The following is a 19,752-nucleotide window of genomic DNA, read 5'->3' on the forward strand; positions in this document are numbered from 1 at the left end:
TTGAAGTTAGTCAATAGAAAGATTCAATTGCAGAGGAGAAGCTATCCATAGAAGACGTATTAGGAAGCAATATATATGATTTTGAGTTAATTGATTGATTAGTTTAGTTAAATAAGAGACATGTTCTACAAAAAAACTCCACGTACGCTAAAGGAAAAATATAAAAGTAAGCTCCCAAGAGGTTATTCCAATATTGCATGTGCCTTTGTGTGCCATCTATGAATTTGTAAGAATTGTAAATTGATAGTATTTTGCTTGCTGGAAACTGAGCTGTTTCCGATCAATGTTATATAAATTGAATTTTATATTTTATCAAAAATCAAAAAACTGTGATCCCACCACTTCGTGATTTGCTTAGTTTATAACAAATATCTTACGATGATTCTGCCATTCACAAACCTGTGTTGGGGTAAGAGGTGGGACTCATCATCATCAAAAACAAAGCTACCACCTATTTCTATGGTTTGAATCGCAAAACTCACGTGTCTCGTACATTTTGACGAAGATTTGTATTTTATTGAAAAATACACGCTTGTATTATAGTGTATATATTTCAAATAGTCTTGAATAGTAAATTATGAAATTACTATACGAATATACGATAATTGTGCCATATGATACCTACTATCCGACATTAAAAAGCATTTTGTAATTGTCTATTGGCATATATCGGTAAAACTGTCTGCATAGAGGAGAAAGTAACCTGATGGGACATAAAGTAACCTTACAGAGTGAAATAATAATCCTTGAAGTTAAAAACAAATATCTCAACGAAAAAAAGAACTATGACGTTCTCCAACTTCAACTCTAAAAGGAACCGAATGCCCCCAAATAAAATGAAATGTTAGAATTAAACACCAATTGCGTTCGAGCTTGTATCAAGAATACAACTTTATTGATCATTCGTTTATTTGAAAAAAAAACTTTAAAAACAACTTTACACAATTGATTTCTATACTACAGTAATTTCATCACAAAGTATTATTCAAGTTTTTTGTTATAATGGTATGTTAGGTTGTCAATAGAAGTACTGTTTGAGTGTCACAACGTTTCAACAGCCACCAAGTGCGGCCGCAAGTCGAAGGGAAAGTTATGTTTGGATATTATAATTGGGAACCTGCAACGCTATCTATATGTGAAGAACGTACGCGTACCACAAATATACGTAGCACGGCCGTGTACCATACCAACGCAAAAGGAGATAAAATGGTTGGCGTTTGATATTGTAACATGTTATGTTGTTCTGAATTTTTCCGTCAATTTGGCTTTCAATGTATCCACCTCTCTCTAGTGTTGCACCACAGAGGGTTGGGCTGGAGCAGCAGCGGCAGGTGCTTGCTGTTGTGCTGGTGGCGGTGCCACATTTCTAGTGGCCGGTTGCGGAGGCTGCTGGTTTTGCTGCTGCTGTAGTTTCTGATGCTGCTGTTGCGATTGCTGTACGTTCATTTGTGGTACCTGTTGTTGTTGTTGGGGAGGTTGTTGATTAGGTTGTACATTATTTTTAACCTGCTGCTGGCCTTGAGGATTTTGTGGAATTTCATTAGTTTGATATTGCTGCTGCTGTTGCTGCTGTTGCTGCTGTTGCTGCTGCTGCTGGTGTTGGGGATAATTTTGCTGTTGTTGAGCGGGAGGCGACGGTTGTCCTTGGTATTGCGGCGGAGATGGCTGTTGGCCAGTGTATACCGTCGACTGCTGACCAGTGTAAGTAGGGTTTGGGTTAATTTTATGCGGCACGACATTATCGTAGGCTTGATTTGGATGCACGTTTATTTGCTGGCCATGATTGTAGCCGGGTGGTGGAGGTCCCTGTTGGTGCAATTGTTGCTGCTGCTGCTGTTGCTGTTGGTAATGCTGTTGTTGTTGCTGCTGCTGTTGTTGGTAATGCGGAGGTTGTTGTTGCTGATAGTGTTGTTGTGGAATGGCATTGGGATGCACCTGATATTGACCCTAAAGTGGAAATAAAAAAAAACAAATTATTTATTCAACCAATAACTCTACCAGCAACAATTGTCTTACGTTCGGATCTGGGTGGTAACCGTTCGGCATATTGGGATGCGGTGGCAGCTTGCCTTCCGCAATCAAACGCTGAATTTCTTCCTGACGGCGCCGTTCAAACTCTTGGTACTCCTCGTGGGTATATTGCTGCTGATGATCGACCGTATCCCATTCCGGATCCTTCTGGAATTCGTCACGCTTAGTCTGTTCGATGAACTCCTCGAAGCTTATCAGCCCGTCCTTATTCGTGTCCGCCTCCTGGAACACGTGCTCGCGCATCCGTTCCATCTCTTCCGCGCGCTCCTTCATGTCGTCCTCGGGCGCACCGGCCTGATACATCTTGTTCAGTTCGTTAATGAACAACACTTTCACCTCGTTCTCGTCCCACATATTATTGCCGTCGAGATCATGCAGCATGAAGAACGTTCTCGGATCAAAGTCCTGTCCGTCCATGTGATCCTGCTTCTCCCAGACCTCTTCCAACTGTGCCTTGTTGCCCGGATGGTGGATCTTTTCGTGCTTGTCGTGCTTTTCTTGCTGCTGCTTCAGCTCCTGCTCGTACGCCTTCCGGTGTTCCTCGTCGAGGGAGCGTAGCTTTTCCTGCTTTTCGAACTCTTTCTGCAGCTCGTACTGCTTGAATTCCTCCCGCCTGCGTCGGTCGTTCTCCATCAGATCCTGGGACGTTTTATGGATGAGTTTCTTTAGATCGTCGATCTCAAACGTATGCGGGTTCGAATGATCCAGGTGCTCGCTGATCTTCAAGTGATCGCGATCGATTTCGTTCGTCAGTTCAAACTGCTTCGTTGCCAATTCCCTCAGCCGATTCAACTCCATCCGCTTCAGCTCGTCAAGACGCGATCGAACGTGATGACCCACATATTCGAGCTCTTGCGCAATTTTGCCGGACTGACAGAAATAATTATTTACCATAAGTACATATATTTTAATACTAATTCAGTTGTAGTTTGATTGAAAACTAACCCGTATATCAGCCTCGTCTGCCTTTTGAAGCTTCTCCGCAAAAGTTGGGTCGCTTTCGAGCACATTCACAACCTCCTGTAGATACTTATTGTACTCAATAATGTTCTGCAAAAGGAATGGGTCAATTACGAACAGTGTCCAGTTGCTATCCGTGAAAATATTCACAAACTTTCGACCTCGGCTCCGCTTCTTACCTCCATTCGTTCAACATTACTATCCTCCGGCTTTTCTTCTTTTTCTGGAGCCTTCGGCTTCTGCGTCACGACCGGAAGACAAAGCACAGACGGCAGAATCAATGTCAACGACAGCAGCACTATGCTGCATTTCCCTCTCAACATGGTGAAAGAGGATCTTTCGTAGGATGGTCTATCAAAATAAAACTGTGATTTGATACGGGTTTCCCTGAAATAAAACAACCATGCCGGTAGCATCAGATAAGATACGAATTACACATTGCAATCAGCAACAATAATAAAACATCCGGAAGCTACAAGAAGAGTTCCTGAAGGTCACTGATGAGGGAATTCCGTCACATTCTCTAAAAACTACTCACTTTTGCACCGATGCTAAGAAATGATTCAGATACCAGTATGTTGGTTAAGTGTTACAAATATCATAGAATGATTCTACAACAGTTGTTCAAATTGGCAATTAATTAGAAGAAACACGTACCAGCTGTGTGGGAACTAGACAATTGCAGTCGATTGTTTTGATATTACTTACCTTTGACGTACACCTGTTCTGACGTGTGATTAAACAACGGCGTAAGAAAGCAGGTCGTCTAGTTTAGACAAGAAGTTGTCAAAAAAGCATGAAACTGTTGACAATCAATAAGTAAATTTGTTAGGTCTTGGTCTAGCAACAGCAGGTTTCTATGACATAAATAGTACAAAAACGTTGAATTTTATCATAAAACGGATTCGAATAAAATATCGAATAAATATCGAAAACATTTCATAATCGGAAACAGATCGAACATAATGTTTGTTGGCACAAAACCAATTTTGGTTTTATCTGAATCCAGTCAGTACTTGTTTGTTCTATAACATGAAATCTAGTTTTCTCAATTCCATGTTGCTTATATTATTTTATTGTAAAAGTTTCACTCAATGCAAATGGTACTGCAGGATTATTTTAAATAACGTACGTTTTATTACACCAGCCTCTATGTCAAGAATCTTGGTCCATTCGCTCGAACTATCAAATCGTGGCAACGTCAAATTTTGTCACGTCAGGAAAATTTGGTGTCGAATCTGTGCCGTGTGTGTATCGCTTTTTTCCTAAACCATAAATCTCTATCGAATGGTTTGGTATCCGTCGGACAGAAGACATTTGAACTTAATCGCCTACGCTGTATAAGCATTCTGCTCCGGTATTTTTGCTTTCGGAGCACTACAGTTCCCACAATCGAAAGCGTTTGTCCCGTGGTGGGTGAGCGTGGACTCTGGGAAAGCTGCCACGGGAGTGGACGTGCAAATTATTATTGTTTCCAAACTCGTGCGTAAGACCACAACACCTCATCGAAAATGGCTGGCGGAAGCCTACCATCGAAAGAGGACATTGATGCCATCTTCCATCGGCTGCGGTCGCAATCGACGAATAAGGTACGATGGCTCACGGTGCTATTCAATGTCACACCACCAAGTGTATGACGTGGTTCGTGCGTCCTTCGGTGACCGATGTTTATTTCCTTACCTACTTTCACAGAGCTGTTTCGACTGTGGAGCGAAGAACCCGACCTGGTCTTCGGTTACATACGGTGTGTTTATTTGCATCGATTGTTCCGCGGTGCACCGGAACCTTGGCGTGCATCTGACATTCGTGCGCTCCACCAACCTGGACACGAACTGGACCTGGCTGCAGATCCGCCAGATGCAAGTCGGTGGCAATGCTAACGCTGTAAGTAAAACTTCTGCATTGGCCCGAGGCCGGAACTAATTAAATTAATCCTTACGAATGTCACCAACGTGTTTTTGCTATTTTAGGCTCAATTCTTCCGTCAGCATAATTGCAACACTACCGACGCCCAGCAAAAGTATAACTCGCGTGCCGCCCAACTGTATAAAGATAAGTTGCTTAATAAGGCTCAGCAGTCGATACAGCTTTATGGCACTACGGTAAGTAGAAACATAGCAATAATACCGCTCCTTTAAATTATTTTCATTTGAGTCAATTTTTTTGAATTGCTATGTGATTTTATTCTTGTTCTTTTGTTTCTTTTAATTTATTGTGTCTTTTAACACATCTTAAACTTGAGTGGGTTGACGTGTGTTTAAATACAATTTTCTTCTGTAACCGTTCGAAGATCATTTGCGATCACCCTGGAATAGCATAAATTTAGAAACTATTGCAGATTTTGCCCATAGCTTTTAATTTGATTTGTTTGTTAATCGTGTTGCATTCGCTTAATTCGACCATTCCGTTCTCGCCTTCCGTAATCACAGCTGCACATTGATAATTTAAACGACCAACACCTGAACACTGCCGGCGATAAGCAAGAGGTAGACTTTTTCTCCGAGTGTGACAACTTCGATGGCGATAGCGCCGCCGTATCAGCCGTACCTTCCGCGGCGAAGGACGAAAGGAACAATAATACCAACAGTCTCAAGCAGGACAGAGAGCAGGAAAACGTAAGTTACATTTCGTTGAGTGCATCGACATTCCATTCTCTCTGGCCTTTAATGCTTTTACTTGGTTTGCTTTTCTTGATGTGTTTATTGTGTACTAAGTTTTGTTATGAAATAGTAAATCTCATCAAAAAGTAGTACTGAAACTTTGAGAATCTTCATAACAAGAGTTTTATTGTTATTTTGTTTCCTTTCTTCCTCTTGTGTTCACAGATTCCTAAGTTGGCCTCCCTCAGTGCCACAGTCGATCCTGCCGCCGGTCCGAGGGTTGATTTTCTTACCTCGGAAATCCAGCTCGATGCTCCCAAGTCGACGATCGGCGTGCGTAAGATTCAACCGAAGAAGGCAGGCCTAGGTGCAAAAAAGGGGGGACTCGGCGCGACCCGCGTTAAAACGAACTTTGCCGAAATCGAGGAGCGCGCCAACATGGCCGACAAGCTGAAGCTCGCGCCCACCTTGGAGAAGCCTGTCAGTGAGGAGGAAAAGGCCGAAACGCTCGCCAGTGTGCGGCTTGCCTACCAGGATCTCTCGATCAAGCAGCACAAGGAGGAGGAAAAGCTGAAAGCGATCGATCCGAACAAGGCGAAGCAAATCGAACGGCTTGGTATGGGATTCGGTCGAGCGACCGGCGTTTCCCATTCGGCACTGACCGACATGAAGACGCTCACGCAGGAGGAAACGACGACGCGGAGCGGTATGTCGTTATCGAAGGCGTTCGATCGTGATAACGACTCGTCGAGTGGTGGTGGTGGCGGTGGAGGTGGAAGCACTGGTGGCGGTAGTGGCAATGGAGGAAATGACTTTTTCGATGATTATTCCAACATCTACGGGTATTCCGGCAGTGGTAAGGGGGCGGATCTGAGCGAAGCAACACAGATGGGCTTTGATACGCTGGATCCGATCGACAGCAAGCGTCCTACGGTTAAAACTATGTTCTCGCCGACGGGCAGCAGCAGCAGCAGTAGCAGTGCAAAAGGTGCCACCAGTATTAGTGGTAAGAACAAAACTTATATTTTTCAAATTAAGATTTAGAATTAAATTAAGAGATTTAAGATGTTTATTTGATACTATATTTGAGCTTGGCCTTAAACAGTGTTAATGATAAGCAAAAAGTGAGATAAGATAGAAAATCCTTATGGAATCCCGACAAGACTAGTGGGTAGCTCCAAGTGATTATCAGAGTAGAATGTCCCATTCGATGTCAAATTATTTTTTTTACACAATTCTGAAAAATATCAAACAAATTATGTAGTTTTGATATACTTTTAAGGTAGTTGTCATGATTACTTGAAATAATATTATGATGCGTTTATAGGAAATTCCTACTATATGGAAAATGGTCACCAAATGGTCACAGTAGAAATCTCAAATTAATGTGGTCAAAGAGCAAGTAGTTTTTCAAAATAATACAGAACCACTTTCATCAACAGTAAGTTTAGAATTAGAAGAAAAGAAATGGTGGTGCGTTTATAGGATTTTCGCGAACTTTATTACTCAGATGCAACTAAAAATATGTTTCTACGTGGTTAAAATACCCGAAGCTTGTTTATCATGATAAAAACGTATCACAAGTACACTCCGCATCATCTGAACCGCATTAAATCTATCAGTATCGCATTTTCCAAATACTTTCACTTTCCAGATCAACCAACTTCTTACAGCCGTGGCGGCGGTGGTGGCAGCAGTAGCAACCGTAGACCCGGCAGCAACCAACAATCGTCATCCGCCGACTTGAGCGATGTGGCGCAGAAAAAGTTCGGTTCAGCGAAGGGCATTTCGTCGGACCAATTTTTCGGCGACGAACAGTCCGCCTACGACCGATCGGCAAACCTTTCGAAGTTCCAAGGCTCAACCAGCATCTCTTCGGCGGATTACTTCGGCAATGGTTCTTCGATGGGATCGGGTGGAAGATCCGGTGCGTTACTATATAGGGAAACATTTATATCTTTCTCGAGATTATCTTACTCTTACTATTCTTTTGGTTACTACAATTCTCTCCAATAGGTGGAGGATCGCGTGGTCCTGCCCTGCAGTACAACGGTCCGGACTTGGATGATGTAAGAGAAAGCGTACGACAAGGCGTCACAAAAGTAGCCGGACGATTGAGCAATCTGGCAAGCGACGTTATGAATTCGATTCAGGATAAATATGGCTACTAAAGTACATCGAAATGGCAAAGGAAAAACAATACGATGAAAGATACAAATTTCAACAATCAACACAGTTTATAGCTTACTAGCCAGCCAACCAGCCAGCCAGGCAACCGGCCCCACCTGGACTAGCGGCAACGTCTGAAAGGACGACGAAAGGAAGTTTAAAGTGCGTCTTTGTTGTTAGATTATGTTTATGTTAGTTTTATATATGTATGTATTTGTATTCTGCTTCGAAAACGAAATACATTTATCTGCTGTTTTACAATTTATCACCCTCCACACGAAACCACTCTTAACACAAATCGTTTAAGGTTCGGATTGTTAGCGGCAGTGTAAACTGCCACCGCTCCTTGTTTCCGATCGTTTCGCTTCCATGGCTAGGGAATGTACTTTTCAATTGCGTTGGTGGTGCAACAATATTAAAAGTAAAACACCGCAAAAGCCAGCACGTGATGAGCTTCGGAACATTGTTAATATATATATTCATAATAGCGAACTAGGAGAATTAATTTCTTTCGACCACATGAGTAGATATCGGTTTCACATCGCATAAAGCGCCTTATCGCTCACTCGCAATCATTCGAAGTGTTACGATAACAATAAAATAATTACCTTACCTTAGAGACAATTTATTCCGATAACGCAACACAGGCATATAAAGTCAACAGGTTTAATCCAAGGAACACAAAAATAAGCCATTGTTTCACCTTACACCGAATAGATTGAGGAACAAATGACACTATTTTACAACTATAAATAAAAGATGTATAACACACATTCACGAAGCCTAAAACATTATTTCCACCTTCCCAACGGGAACCAGGTTCCTGTATGTAGAAATGTTATACAGCATTTTCGTAATACCACTATCCTAACCCTAATTACCAAGTGCGAAATATGCATCCTGTCCTTAGATCCTTCATTTTAAAGTGCAAACAACGTAATTTTCTTATTTGTACAATCCATTTTATTTCTTGTTTACGTACCACATTCTATGATTATATAGTGAACATAAATTATAACAGGCGACACTTGTAACACAACAAAATACATATGAAGAATGTGTTAAAGTAATCATGATATGCAAATAAGTCACACTCGAGCCATGTATAAACAAGCTTTGGGGAATAGATTTATAAGACGAAGGTGAAAAAGGTTGATATAATAAAGAATCTAAATTGAATAACATTTTGTGTTTTTCCATATGACGATGTCAAAGCTAACAATTATTTTAAACATTTTGCAACAATACTTTTTGCCTATAGTAATTTTTAAGTCGTATGCTTACAGTCAAGATGGTTCATGAATATTATGCGCAAGCTAAAAAAAACCGGACACAATTCATTCGCTCTGCTGCTGCGTTTGCATGTACACGTGTTTGCCTTCTGCTAACCTGGTTTTCTAAATTAATATATGAAGTTCAACTAGCTGTTGATAACTGCTTCACATCACTCTATTGTCTAAAGTATATTTGAAAATGGAGAACCTAAACGGTCGATGCTAAATCATTGTATTTCCGTTCTACATTCTAAAACATTACCTAAACAAGGTTAAAATAATCTGTAATCTTTTTGTTATCTTTCCTTCTATGCCATATTTTAGGTATTAGGGAAATTCGAATGATATCATTCTAGTATTTTCTAGAAACACGTTTCATTGGTTTTAAATTTAAGCATAAACTATAAAAGGATGTGTATTTTTCATTAAATTATTTTTTTATAATAAATTTAAAATAATCAAAAAATATGAGTCAAGCGTTGGACAAGCGTTAAACAATCTTCGGAAACTAAAAGAAGGTAAATATGAGGGATTGGGATAACTTTTGCAAGCCTACCAAAGAAACCGATTTCTTTGAAAAATATCAAACATCACGTACAAACATGTATGACACCCACTTTTAACGTGCTTCACTTTACGGAACCACCCGTGCGGTTTCGGTTGTCGTAATTCCATCGATACAAAGCATCATAAATTACCATCCAATTCAAATGCTTCCACACCCCATAAATATACCCTACTCAAGGCAAGGTCATACAACACTTCTGTCCGGATCGGATATCCTCTTTTCATCACGTGCGTCCCATCAGGGCCTCCGAAGGACATAATAATTGTTTGGCCGGCCCTGTTTCGGGTGTCAATTACAGAACAGAGTTGAGCGAAAAAAGAAAACAACTAATGACAAACAAAACCGGTACCGATCGTCTGCGGAATTTCCAGCTAAGATAAAATACAATCCCATAAGCGATGCGCGAGCCGGCTTGACCGTGGACCCGTGGCGCGATCGTGCCTGTCCGGAGACCGGAGTTTGGCGCTATTAGAACAACCGGATTGGATCGCGAAACGGTTAGTCGTAGTTTTGGCACCTGGAAAGATGGACCGTGTTGGTAACTGGAAGAAATTTGTGTCTGTGGCGTTGCTGGTGCTAGCAGTATCCGTGTTCACGTTGGTTCAGGCCGACGTTTCACCACTGTTTCAACTTCCGCAGCAATTTCTCCGTCAACAAAGGCAGTTGTAAGTTTTACATTAGGAAACCAATCTCCTCCACAGCTACGACATATTTGTTTTGCTAAAAACAATTAGATTTTCCTCGTTTGTATTATTGTGTATTGCGTGTTCTTAGGAATTGCTTGTTGTAAGTAATTAGAGCATTAGTTTTTTAAGTGAAGGATTCACGCTGTGCGAGGGAAAAGTTTTTTTAGAAACTATGCAGTTATGTAAATTTTGCAAATTGCACTTGCGAGCACTTTTCTTCAATTAATCAACATAAATCAATGATATGACATTTTTTAATTAACAAATCCTTAATATAAAAGCATTGAAGTCGGTAACATTGAAAAAAATAATCAATCTTTTTATATTCATTGAATTCCCTAGAATTCGCCAAACGGCAACGTCCGCAATACAAAAATAAATAATTCCCGAGAATTAAATTAGATCGTACTCATGCCCTTCAATTGATCTGTTTCTGCAGAAATGCAAGATCGCTGCGATTCGTCTTGCTTAAGGGAACGATCTTATCGATCGGGTCCCATTACTACAAACTGTCCCTTTGATTCGATTTCATATGGCTTGATGATCGTCGATTCAATTTACATCCGACCAACACGAGCAACGGATCGTAGAATCGCACGTTCTTGTTTGCAGTTCGAGGAATTCCCCCTGGGTTGATTAAAAGAATACTATCGATGAATCATTCGTATTCAAGAGCTGAAAACGACAGTTCTAGTTGACGCACCTCAGTTTCTGCTCGTACGCGACAAAATGAGGACGGTTTACACAGTGTTCTTTCTTGTGGCAGCATCGTTCTTTGCCGGAATTGTGATTGCCGGAGTTTTCCATATCCATAAACGACAGACTCAAGCAAGTGTCCTGGTGGAGCCTGAGATAGCAGTTCGGAGTAAACGGCAAATTGTGCAGATCCTGCGGTTTGTGCAGATACTCTTTCAATTTTCGAAAGCATAGTGGTGGTTTCGTATGCAACACAGTTATTTCAAATTAGTAGTTATATGTTTCGTTTAAGCGTTTCAACTGATCAATGATTAAGATTAATTGTGCTACGAATCGTAAAAAAATATTAGTACTAGCCACATAAGTTCATACGCTCTATAAATGATTTATTTGTGCAGAAAAAATACTGAATTCGATGATTTTAGAATAATTTAAAAAAATGTAAATATTGTTTGATTGATTGTTTCAATTTTCTTTTCAGTGGATTTCCAGGAGTGACAAATCCTTTATCGGGGTATGTTATTATTTCGGGCTTTCGATGATAGCGAATATTAAATCACTTTTTCCTTTTCTAACAGTGGCTTTAGTGGATCTTCTGCCAGTGCTGCAGCAAATACGATTTCTCAAAATTCTGGGTACGCAACAGACATATTTATACCACCCCAACACTCTCGTATTTTTTATAATAATACCAGCAATAATCAATTAACTTTTTCCCTACGTATTAATTATAGGTCCAATGGATTCGGTGGCTTTCCCAATTTCTTCAGTCCTCAACAAAGGTATTTATACTTAAAAGAAAAGAACTATCTTATTAGATGTCTTTGATTCACGATCCTTTTTTCTACTCCTAACAGTGGCGGATTCAGTGGATCTGGTGCCAGTGCAAATGCCGCTGTTCAGGAAGTTGGGTAAGATTCGTACCTTGCATCACATCGTGGTGTTTGAAACTAAACCATAGCCATTTACGTTTTAGGGGTGTCGGGGGTTTTTCCGGATCAAATGCGGCCGCAAACTCGTTGAGCCAAAACATAGGGTGAGCATGACGTAATACGAACAGATGTCGTAGTACTACGCATTCCAGCGATTAGGCTTGAATTGATACTGATGCTTCTTTGACAGAGGATTTGGTTTTTCCGGCTCGAATGCTAACGCGAACGCATTCGGACAGAGTTTCGGGCCGGGTGGATTCGGATCGTCGGCGGCCAATGCTCAGGCCCAATCTTTCCAGAGCGATGGACCGCTCGGTTCCTTTGGAGCTTCCGCTTCGAATGCGGCAAGCCAAGGGTTCAACGCGGGACCCGGAGGGCTCAGCGGTTCGGCCGGTTTCTCCGGCAGTCAAGCGTACAAACTGCCAGGCAATCGCCAAATTTCCCTATCCTACTCGAACGGTTTTTCCCTCGCCAACGGGCAACCGGCGCTTTCGAATGGGTTCAGTGTTTCGGAGAGCTGAACCTGTTCCCAGAACCAGAAAAACCCCCATTTGTACGCGCCACAAACCAATCAACCACAAGGGACTGATCTTTAGTCGTAAGTCAATATTTATTTTAGGCTGCCAACAGGAGAATCCCAACAGGGAAATCTGTATAATACACAAAAAACTCTGCCACTTGTTAATCACATATCGATGACTTAGTAGTGTGGTACTGAAACTTTTAAGTCTACTGCCTCCATCGAATCATATTCATTAGAAAAAGCTCTTATCAGATTTTGCCGATGGTCCATAGGTTCTTGAGAAACTCACAACAAATGCATGCGACGTCATAGGAATTTGTTTTCCAATTTTTATTTAAAAGTGAGATCAGCTTTAGATTAAGGTTCATTGATGGAATCTGTAATACAATAAAGATCTGCTTTGAAATTACGATCATACGTGATTTTAACTATCATCATTTTTTTTAAACAATAGGCAATACCGTGCACCACAACAAACACTGTTAAAGTAGACCAAAACAGATACTGTTAAAGGCAGCTCGCAATTATCAACTGCGGATAAGCCAACTCTTGATATCTCGATTTTTTTAAAAGTATTTTTCGGAAAAAGGTAAAAAAGTTCTTCAAAACAGTACAAATTAACCTATGACAAAAAACATCTTTGACAATAACTTTTATATTGTTCATAGAAGCATTTAAAGCAACTTTATAGCAAAAGCTAGATTGAATAAAGTATTTCAATACGGAGTCTACTACATTAAAATAACTTGATTTTTGTTAAAACTTGTTTAAAGCGGGTAAGTTGATAAAGAACCATTTCATGTGGGTAGATTACTCTTTTAAAAGGGCATCAAACAGATCAATCATCATGATCACGTACATTTTTAGTCGCACATTTGCGATTTAAAATGACTTTAAAACAAGAAATAAGTTATCAGACGCCTCGAAGATTTTTATCTACAACAGGAATTCGTATCCGAAAAAATGACTAAAATTTCGCTGATGGTGTAAAACTATTGATTCATTAGCACGATTCTACTCACACACTTATGCTTACTCAGTGCGCTCTGTTTCACTGTTTTCTACTAACGTTGCACTGAAAGGCACTAATCAGCGGTCAATTACGTGTCCAGTACTTGGGTACCTTAAAAATTCTTATAGTAAAGCATATTTTTTAAACGTTTCTGAAGATTTTTAAACCCGATGGCTAGTTACAAGTATGAATTCACATGTGCCGATACAGCGCTGGCTAGTAGTCGTTAAATCAATGCTCTGGGCAACACTTCAACAAGCCGGAATGCACAACACTACACCCTTTTGTGACTTTCTCCCACGGTCTCAGAGGTGGTTCAGCTGTGGTGGTCACTACAGCCTAAAGGAATGTTCTCCCACCGCGCATTACTAATATGATGTTGCGGGAGGTAGCGGCGGCTATTAGGGGTTGGTAGTTTATTTAGGTTGCTATACACTTGCATTCCACGTAACGGTTCCCCACGCAAGCTAAGGCATCTTAGTCGCTCGTGTGCACACAGCTTCCAGTTGATCGAAGCGCTCGCGTGACGTTAGACGACGTTGAGCGTGTGGACATCGTACAGCAATAGTTTCAGTTTCATTACCCATCGTATACGAGTTGATCACTGTTATCGCTCAAAGATGATTTTTCCATCATACTGCTCCGGTTTCGGGATTGCCTGGATCGCGATCGTTTTGGTATCCCTGATTTGGTGCACCGTGGGAATGCCGCAACAGGAAGGCGCCCTCAAGGATAAATTTGCTCAGCTTTCAAACGACAGCGTCGTACACGAAGAGGTCGTCGTCGCAGCCTCGTTGTACGTTCGAAAGAAGCCGACCGCATCGTTACGCCGTCAGAAACGTCTGGCAGAGAAGATTGCTTTCGGTGAAACCAAACTGGCTGACAAGGACGGATTTCCTAGGTTGGGCAGATAAAGGAAACCTCGCCGACAACGAGCGGAAATTGAAAGTGAGAGTGAAATTACGCAAGATCTGACAAAAAATACATTTTTACGTTTCGTCAATGCACGCCTTTCTTCCTGAGAGGATGAACATTATCTTTTTAAAAACTATTTTAAGCATCGTGTGTGATCCTACAAAAAATATTATGTATAACCTCGAAAGGATTCATGTATTGTAAGTTGTTTATTCCGTATTCGATCAGCGTCTCCAATATAAATTGCAAAATTAAACAAAAATGCTAAACTCAATCATAGCCGATCTGCTCCGAATAAAAGGAACAAAACGTGCCCGCCAACGTTATGTTCAGTTCCCAAGACCAAAGGTTTCACAGCGGTTATCGGGCGGCTGTTCATGATTATGAACCAGAAAACGAAGAGAAAAATAACGAGTTGAAGCCAAACCGCTTGTGCATAATTTCCTCAAATGAAATGAATTGGGGTGCGACAGTTTTTTCCTCTAATTTTGTATGTGAATGAGTTTTTAAGAAGAATGTAAATATAATATTTCTGTAACAGTTTAAATACACTTCTGTAAAAAGCTGAAATAAATATGTGAAAAATATGTGTTTGTGTATATTTTTAAAAACATGCGTTATATAAGATGAGAAACCAGTTTCAGTTTTTTTTCGAAATCGCACTTTTTCGCAACGCACTAATTGTATGCTATGAAACGACGGCCAAAATGGAAGTATAATACTTTCTCTCAAACTGTTTCAACTCTGCTTTTCTGATTGGTTGGACTCGTTTTTTCGAATACGTAATTACAAACTTTTTCCTGGTGCTCACATATTATTCCTTTTGAAATCAAACGCTGCATGGCAGGTTTTCTAAATTGACGAAGTTTTATTTTACAAGATTGCTTTTGATTTTCCTGATCTGTTTTTCGAAGAATTTAAGATGATTCCCTGTACCTGGTTTACCCAAAGTCCAATTAATTAACAAAGCAAATTTTCTCCCCTTCAAACCGCCGACCCTATAATGTTGTGGATCGTAAAAGAATGCACATTCTGCCCCAACTAATGTGGTACATATATGCAAAGAAACCAGTTTTTATCCGACGTCCAACACCAGACAACATTCATGGTGCACGATCGGTTTACGCTATAGTAGTTGTATTTGTAAGTTTCTGTTGGGATTTCCCCGTCCCTAGCTCGATCGTTCCTATTGCGCTGCGTTTGTTTTCGTTTTGTTTATATTTTTTTCTGCAAACCGAGTCGGAAACTCCGGTAAGCTGTTGCGAGCTGCTTGAAGTCGTTCGCGATAAGATCGAATAGTGACAAATCCGTTGACTAGCATAACAAATAAAACACTCCCTCATCGGGTTCCATCGGCAGCAAATGGATATTCGTCATTCGTCTATCGGGTCTACCATTCGATGCCAGCCTGCGCGGCTACATTACAAACTGGCTTGTCTGTCTGTCTGTCTGCCTATTTGTCATCCTGGCGCTGTATTACGCTACGGTCAACAGTTGTGTTTATTCCGAAAGGCCATCGAATTTCAGCGATTATCATGCACGCATGATTTTGTTGACAGCATATAATAGTACTATACCTTTTCAGCTGCTAAGTTGCTATTCTGACGAGAACCAGGAGGAATATTTAAACCGACCGGAACAGCTAATTGGTTCAGTTCGAAATATGGTCTCCCCACCACCAACTGCATCAATTGGACTGTATAACAGTGGTTATTTCCTCATTTTTGTTTCTATCTAAAATCTTACTGTCTTCTTTTTTAGTGCATTATCAATAATCTTTTCCTTGGTGATAACGCTCAAAATAAACAATCGGACGGGAATGTAAAAAATAATAAATCCCCTGAACGAACGTCGGATGTCGGATGAAGAGAGAGCACAAAGATTATCAGATGAACGACTCTCCTCCACCCTGTCAAGAGATTCCAAACTGTGAAGATCGACTCATGTACGATCGAAAAACATCGCCGAACTTGACGACCAACGGAGAATAACGCTTCCATAGCCCGCAGCATCACGGAGCCGACGTCATTGTTCAGCTCAAAAGTGACCTCGGACGTGCCGGATGAATCGAACGTATCAGACCGTTCCGAGCCTTCGTTGTGACCGGTCGTGGTTCCCGAACTTGACAGTGACATCCACAGTGAGATAAGTAGGTGGCATCGAGTGTATAAAGAAGTAGTTATATCCTCAACTGAAGATGAACAGATTTGTTGGCTTGGTTGTACTGTCGGCGCTGGTGATCGGCGCATTGGGTCAAAATGAGCGTGGTAAGTAGACCGATTGCCAACATGTTGCTACCCAGAGATAATTGATACATTTTAAGAATCGAACAATAATCAAAGAAAAATTTAAAAATACAAAATATTAGTTATTAAAAGTAATAATCAAACGTAGTGCTGAAATGAATTCCTAAGTGTAACAGAATATTAGTTAAAATAATGAAACATAAACCATAAATGAACATTTTTTTAACTTCAGTAGAATTATCGGTTGGTTCAAAGACGGTTTGCCTGAATATACAAAGCTTAGCTTAATAAAATTATGGGATCAATAATATTATTATTCTTTCAACTCGTATCGAGCGTTGTCATAAGTTTCATCAATAATTTCTAATGTTTGTCCATTATAATCTACGCTGCAATTTGAACGTTGTATCAGTAAACGCCGATTTTTGAGCAGACACTTCGACGGATCTACAAAATGAAAAGCTCAAATGCTAATAACGTCTAAGGTCACTTTGCCTTGTGATGACCTTTTCGCCGAACTCGAATTCAAAAGCGTCGCGTCCAACCGGCCGGGTTTCTGAAACGTTTTGTCGGATGTTGCGGAAACCGGAATGACTGGTTTCGTTATGTGGCAAAATTAAATGTGGCCGATCCACCAAATCATCAACACCTTCGGGCGCTCGAGAGCAAAGACAAAACAAGAATTCCAATGAGACGAGGGTTGTGACGATGAAACAGGAACTGGTTTATTTTAATTAAATTTGGTCAATTTTCGAACGCAAGTCTCAAGGGGATCTGGATTACTTTGTTCCATTTGAATATCGGTTCGAAAAGGGGGTTGATTGTGTGCACCGAAATGGTTATTAACAAAGAAGAAAAATCAGAGCAATAAAAAGGAAAAAAGAATTAGAACATTTGAGAGAAACGCTTATTAAGCGTACTTTCTTTTAAATTACAAATGTATTAGTTGCGTACGTTCAAACGTAGATCATACGTTTCTTGGTTGATTGCACAAGTATCTTCGGGGGTATGGTTACTTCAGCATAATGCAAACAAATGGCGTCATCTTATTGAAAATTTATTTGTTTTTGTGCTTTCAAGCTGTCCACTGGTAAACTACTTCAAGACAACGGTAAAGAACTATATTAAAATCATTAAAGTCCTTCAAAATAGAACGATCATAATAAAAAAAACAACTTCCTACAATTGAAGCTTCCAGTTTCATACCACAGCATCCAACATCCAACGATCTTAACGACTTGCTTGTAGTTTCCGTGAACTGCACAACCTATTAATGGTTATTTTTATCTCTTGCTTGGGTAATCCTTGTATAAGGAAGTACCACGCGCCCATCTGAAGTATCAATGTTACTACAAACAATTAATCAAACTTGGCTCCGTGGTTATTCTCATGTTTGCCTTATCCGTTCTACACAGATGCTGCCGTCCGGGATCGGGCCAGCAACGGCTACGAGGTCCTGGTCGAATCGTCCCTGCACGTGCGGAAGGCAAACCCGGCGGTGCGACGAAACGTGCGCAGCGTAATCGATCTGTTGGTGCCACAGGAAGCGCTGCTGGTGCGCCAGAAACGCCAGTTTGGGTGAGTATTTAGGAGATTAATGGCCGTTTGGTAGCCACTTCCAGCGCCGCGGTTCGGTTGGTGAAGCTGACCTTGAGCATCGGGTGGGCTCTGGAAGTGGAGGATTGTGTATTCTAGCGGTGTCGGGCAGCTTAACGATCGTTTAGATGCTACGGATCGTGTGCACACGCTACACTGCCGGACAAGCGATGGGAGGCAAATAACAAAGCATTTGACGCCGTGATTGAGATTCACTCCAAAGATATCTCCAAACACATCAGGCGATAGTGTAAAAAGAGGATATAAATGACAACAAACACTCCAACTTTGCATTTAAAGGATGTCGTCTTAAACGCTCTAATTCTATTCTATTGCTCGTGCAATCGGATGATCAGCCCGAATGTACTTTAAATTTCCGCATGATAAAACCACTTTACAAACAAATAACGTAAAATGTATTAAGTTAAACAAGAAACATTATCATCTCTACAACTGTAACGGTTTTGCACACCTTTGTACAACGGACAAACATTTCTTCGTGTTTGTTCACAGACCAAACCCCATCGTTCGGCTTGATAAAGATCATCGAATAGTTCACTTACGATCATTGGGTCTTTTCGCTAATCCCTTTTGCAGTGGCTTCGGAGCATCCAGCTCGAACGCGAATGCCAACGCCTTCGGACAGTATTACGGACCGGACGGATTCGGTGCCAGTGCCGCAAACGCTGGAGCGCAATCCTTCTACAACCAGGGACCGGGTGGCGGCTTCGGTGCATCCGCTGCCAATTCCGCCTCGCAAGGATTTTCTGCCGGTCCGGGTGGATTCTCGGTAAGTACTTGACATTCGCTAATGGTTATCCATCCTTCTCATTTTGTTTGTTCGTTCAAATCTCTCGTTTTCTTCGCAGGGCTCTGCTGGACAGTCTGGTAGCCAAACGTACAAACTGCCGGGCAACAAGGACGTCAGCCTTTCGTATACCGGTGGATTCTCTGTCGCCAACGGACAGCCTAGCGTATCGCAGGGCAGCTCCCTCAGTTTCTCGTAAACGAAAGGAATAAAGTTCTCCCCTGTCCGAATTCTGATTGTCTTAAAACGTCGAACAAAAACTAATTGTTGAGATTTCCAATGGAAAATAAAACTCAATCTTACCATTCTGTATCTAATGTGTCTTGGTTTTTTGACCATATGGTACTTCAACCATGCAAATACTAATTGTATAGTGGCGAATATTTCAACGGATCCTTTTCTTAATATAACACTTAGAATGTCAAATTAACACGTGGATTTGACTAAAATTTTAAACTCTATTTTGTAATATATTCGTAACAAAACCGTTCTGTCGCAAAGGAATATTTTTTCCAAGATTTTTTTATTACATGGTTTTCTTAGCAACTTGTTTAATTACATATTCACTTCAAACTTACCCAATTTTTGTACCTCGAATAATCTTTTGTTTTAAATTTAATTTTTTTATTGTAAAATTTCTTCATAAAATAAGTTATTAGAGCCCACAATAAGTTTTTTCGGTGCAGTTTATTTACTGGATTCATACATTGTCTGTTGATATCTACTTGTAACTATA

General features: G+C 40.7%; 4 protein-coding genes across 4 annotated transcripts; 3 read left to right on the plus strand and 1 right to left on the minus strand.

The window, feature by feature from the left end:
- Positions 1–968: 968 nt before the first annotated feature.
- On the minus strand, positions 969–3,372 carry LOC131284312 (nucleobindin-2). Its single transcript, XM_058313170.1, has 4 exons — positions 3,171–3,372; positions 2,977–3,081; positions 2,017–2,901; positions 969–1,947 (listed from the first exon to the last, which is right to left on the minus strand). Exons 1-4 carry the CDS (start codon positions 3,312–3,314, stop codon positions 1,288–1,290), a joined length of 1,794 nt encoding a protein of 597 aa, XP_058169153.1. The 5' UTR covers positions 3,315–3,372; the 3' UTR covers positions 969–1,287.
- A 1,067-nt stretch (positions 3,373–4,439) lies between these two features.
- LOC131293196 (ADP-ribosylation factor GTPase-activating protein 2) lies at positions 4,440–8,021 on the plus strand. The gene is made up of 7 exons (XM_058321279.1): positions 4,440–4,580; positions 4,684–4,875; positions 4,962–5,093; positions 5,421–5,606; positions 5,817–6,597; positions 7,246–7,518; positions 7,608–8,021. The coding sequence occupies exons 1-7, from the start codon at positions 4,503–4,505 to the stop codon at positions 7,760–7,762; spliced, it is 1,797 nt and encodes a 598-aa protein (XP_058177262.1). The 5' UTR covers positions 4,440–4,502; the 3' UTR covers positions 7,763–8,021.
- A 2,996-nt stretch (positions 8,022–11,017) lies between these two features.
- On the plus strand, positions 11,018–12,437 carry LOC131293883 (glycine, alanine and asparagine-rich protein-like). The gene is made up of 4 exons (XM_058321932.1): positions 11,018–11,181; positions 11,563–11,619; positions 11,961–12,020; positions 12,107–12,437. The coding sequence occupies exons 1-4, from the start codon at positions 11,018–11,020 to the stop codon at positions 12,435–12,437; spliced, it is 612 nt and encodes a 203-aa protein (XP_058177915.1).
- Positions 12,438–16,563: 4,126 nt separating this feature from the next.
- Positions 16,564–19,215, plus strand: LOC131282115 (uncharacterized). The gene is made up of 4 exons (XM_058311512.1): positions 16,564–16,633; positions 18,028–18,190; positions 18,806–18,998; positions 19,078–19,215. The coding sequence occupies exons 1-4, from the start codon at positions 16,564–16,566 to the stop codon at positions 19,213–19,215; spliced, it is 564 nt and encodes a 187-aa protein (XP_058167495.1).
- Positions 19,216–19,752: the final 537 nt, after the last annotated feature.

This window comes from Anopheles ziemanni, chromosome 2 (assembly GCF_943734765.1).
Source record: "Anopheles ziemanni chromosome 2, idAnoZiCoDA_A2_x.2, whole genome shotgun sequence".
Classification (NCBI taxonomy): domain Eukaryota; kingdom Metazoa; phylum Arthropoda; class Insecta; order Diptera; family Culicidae; genus Anopheles; species Anopheles ziemanni.

Bases quoted from the DNA above. Each gene is read 5' to 3' on its own strand.
- LOC131284312 (XM_058313170.1), bottom strand. From the start codon at position 3,314: ATGTTGAGAGGGAAATGCAGCATAGTGCTGCTGTCGTTGACATTGATT. The intron at 3,082-3,170 runs GTAAGAAGCGGA...TTCCTTTTGCAG, and splicing joins GTAATGTTGAACGAATGGAG to AACATTATTGAGTACAATAA. The intron at 2,902-2,976 runs GTTAGTTTTCAA...TATTTCTGTCAG, and splicing joins CAGACGAGGCTGATATACGG to TCCGGCAAAATTGCGCAAGA.
- LOC131293196 (XM_058321279.1), top strand. From the start codon at position 4,503: ATGGCTGGCGGAAGCCTACCATCGAAAGAGGACATTGATGCCATCTTC. The intron at 4,581-4,683 runs GTACGATGGCTC...CTACTTTCACAG, and splicing joins GGTCGCAATCGACGAATAAG to AGCTGTTTCGACTGTGGAGC. The intron at 6,598-7,245 runs GTAAGAACAAAA...TTCACTTTCCAG, and splicing joins AGGTGCCACCAGTATTAGTG to ATCAACCAACTTCTTACAGC.
- LOC131293883 (XM_058321932.1), top strand. From the start codon at position 11,018: ATGAGGACGGTTTACACAGTGTTCTTTCTTGTGGCAGCATCGTTCTTT. The intron at 11,182-11,562 runs GTTTGTGCAGAT...CTTTTCTAACAG, and splicing joins CAAATTGTGCAGATCCTGCG to TGGCTTTAGTGGATCTTCTG. The intron at 12,021-12,106 runs GTGAGCATGACG...CTTCTTTGACAG, and splicing joins TCGTTGAGCCAAAACATAGG to AGGATTTGGTTTTTCCGGCT.
- LOC131282115 (XM_058311512.1), top strand. From the start codon at position 16,564: ATGAACAGATTTGTTGGCTTGGTTGTACTGTCGGCGCTGGTGATCGGC. The intron at 18,191-18,805 runs GTGAGTATTTAG...TCCCTTTTGCAG, and splicing joins CGCCAGAAACGCCAGTTTGG to TGGCTTCGGAGCATCCAGCT. The intron at 18,999-19,077 runs GTAAGTACTTGA...TTTTCTTCGCAG, and splicing joins CCGGTCCGGGTGGATTCTCG to GGCTCTGCTGGACAGTCTGG.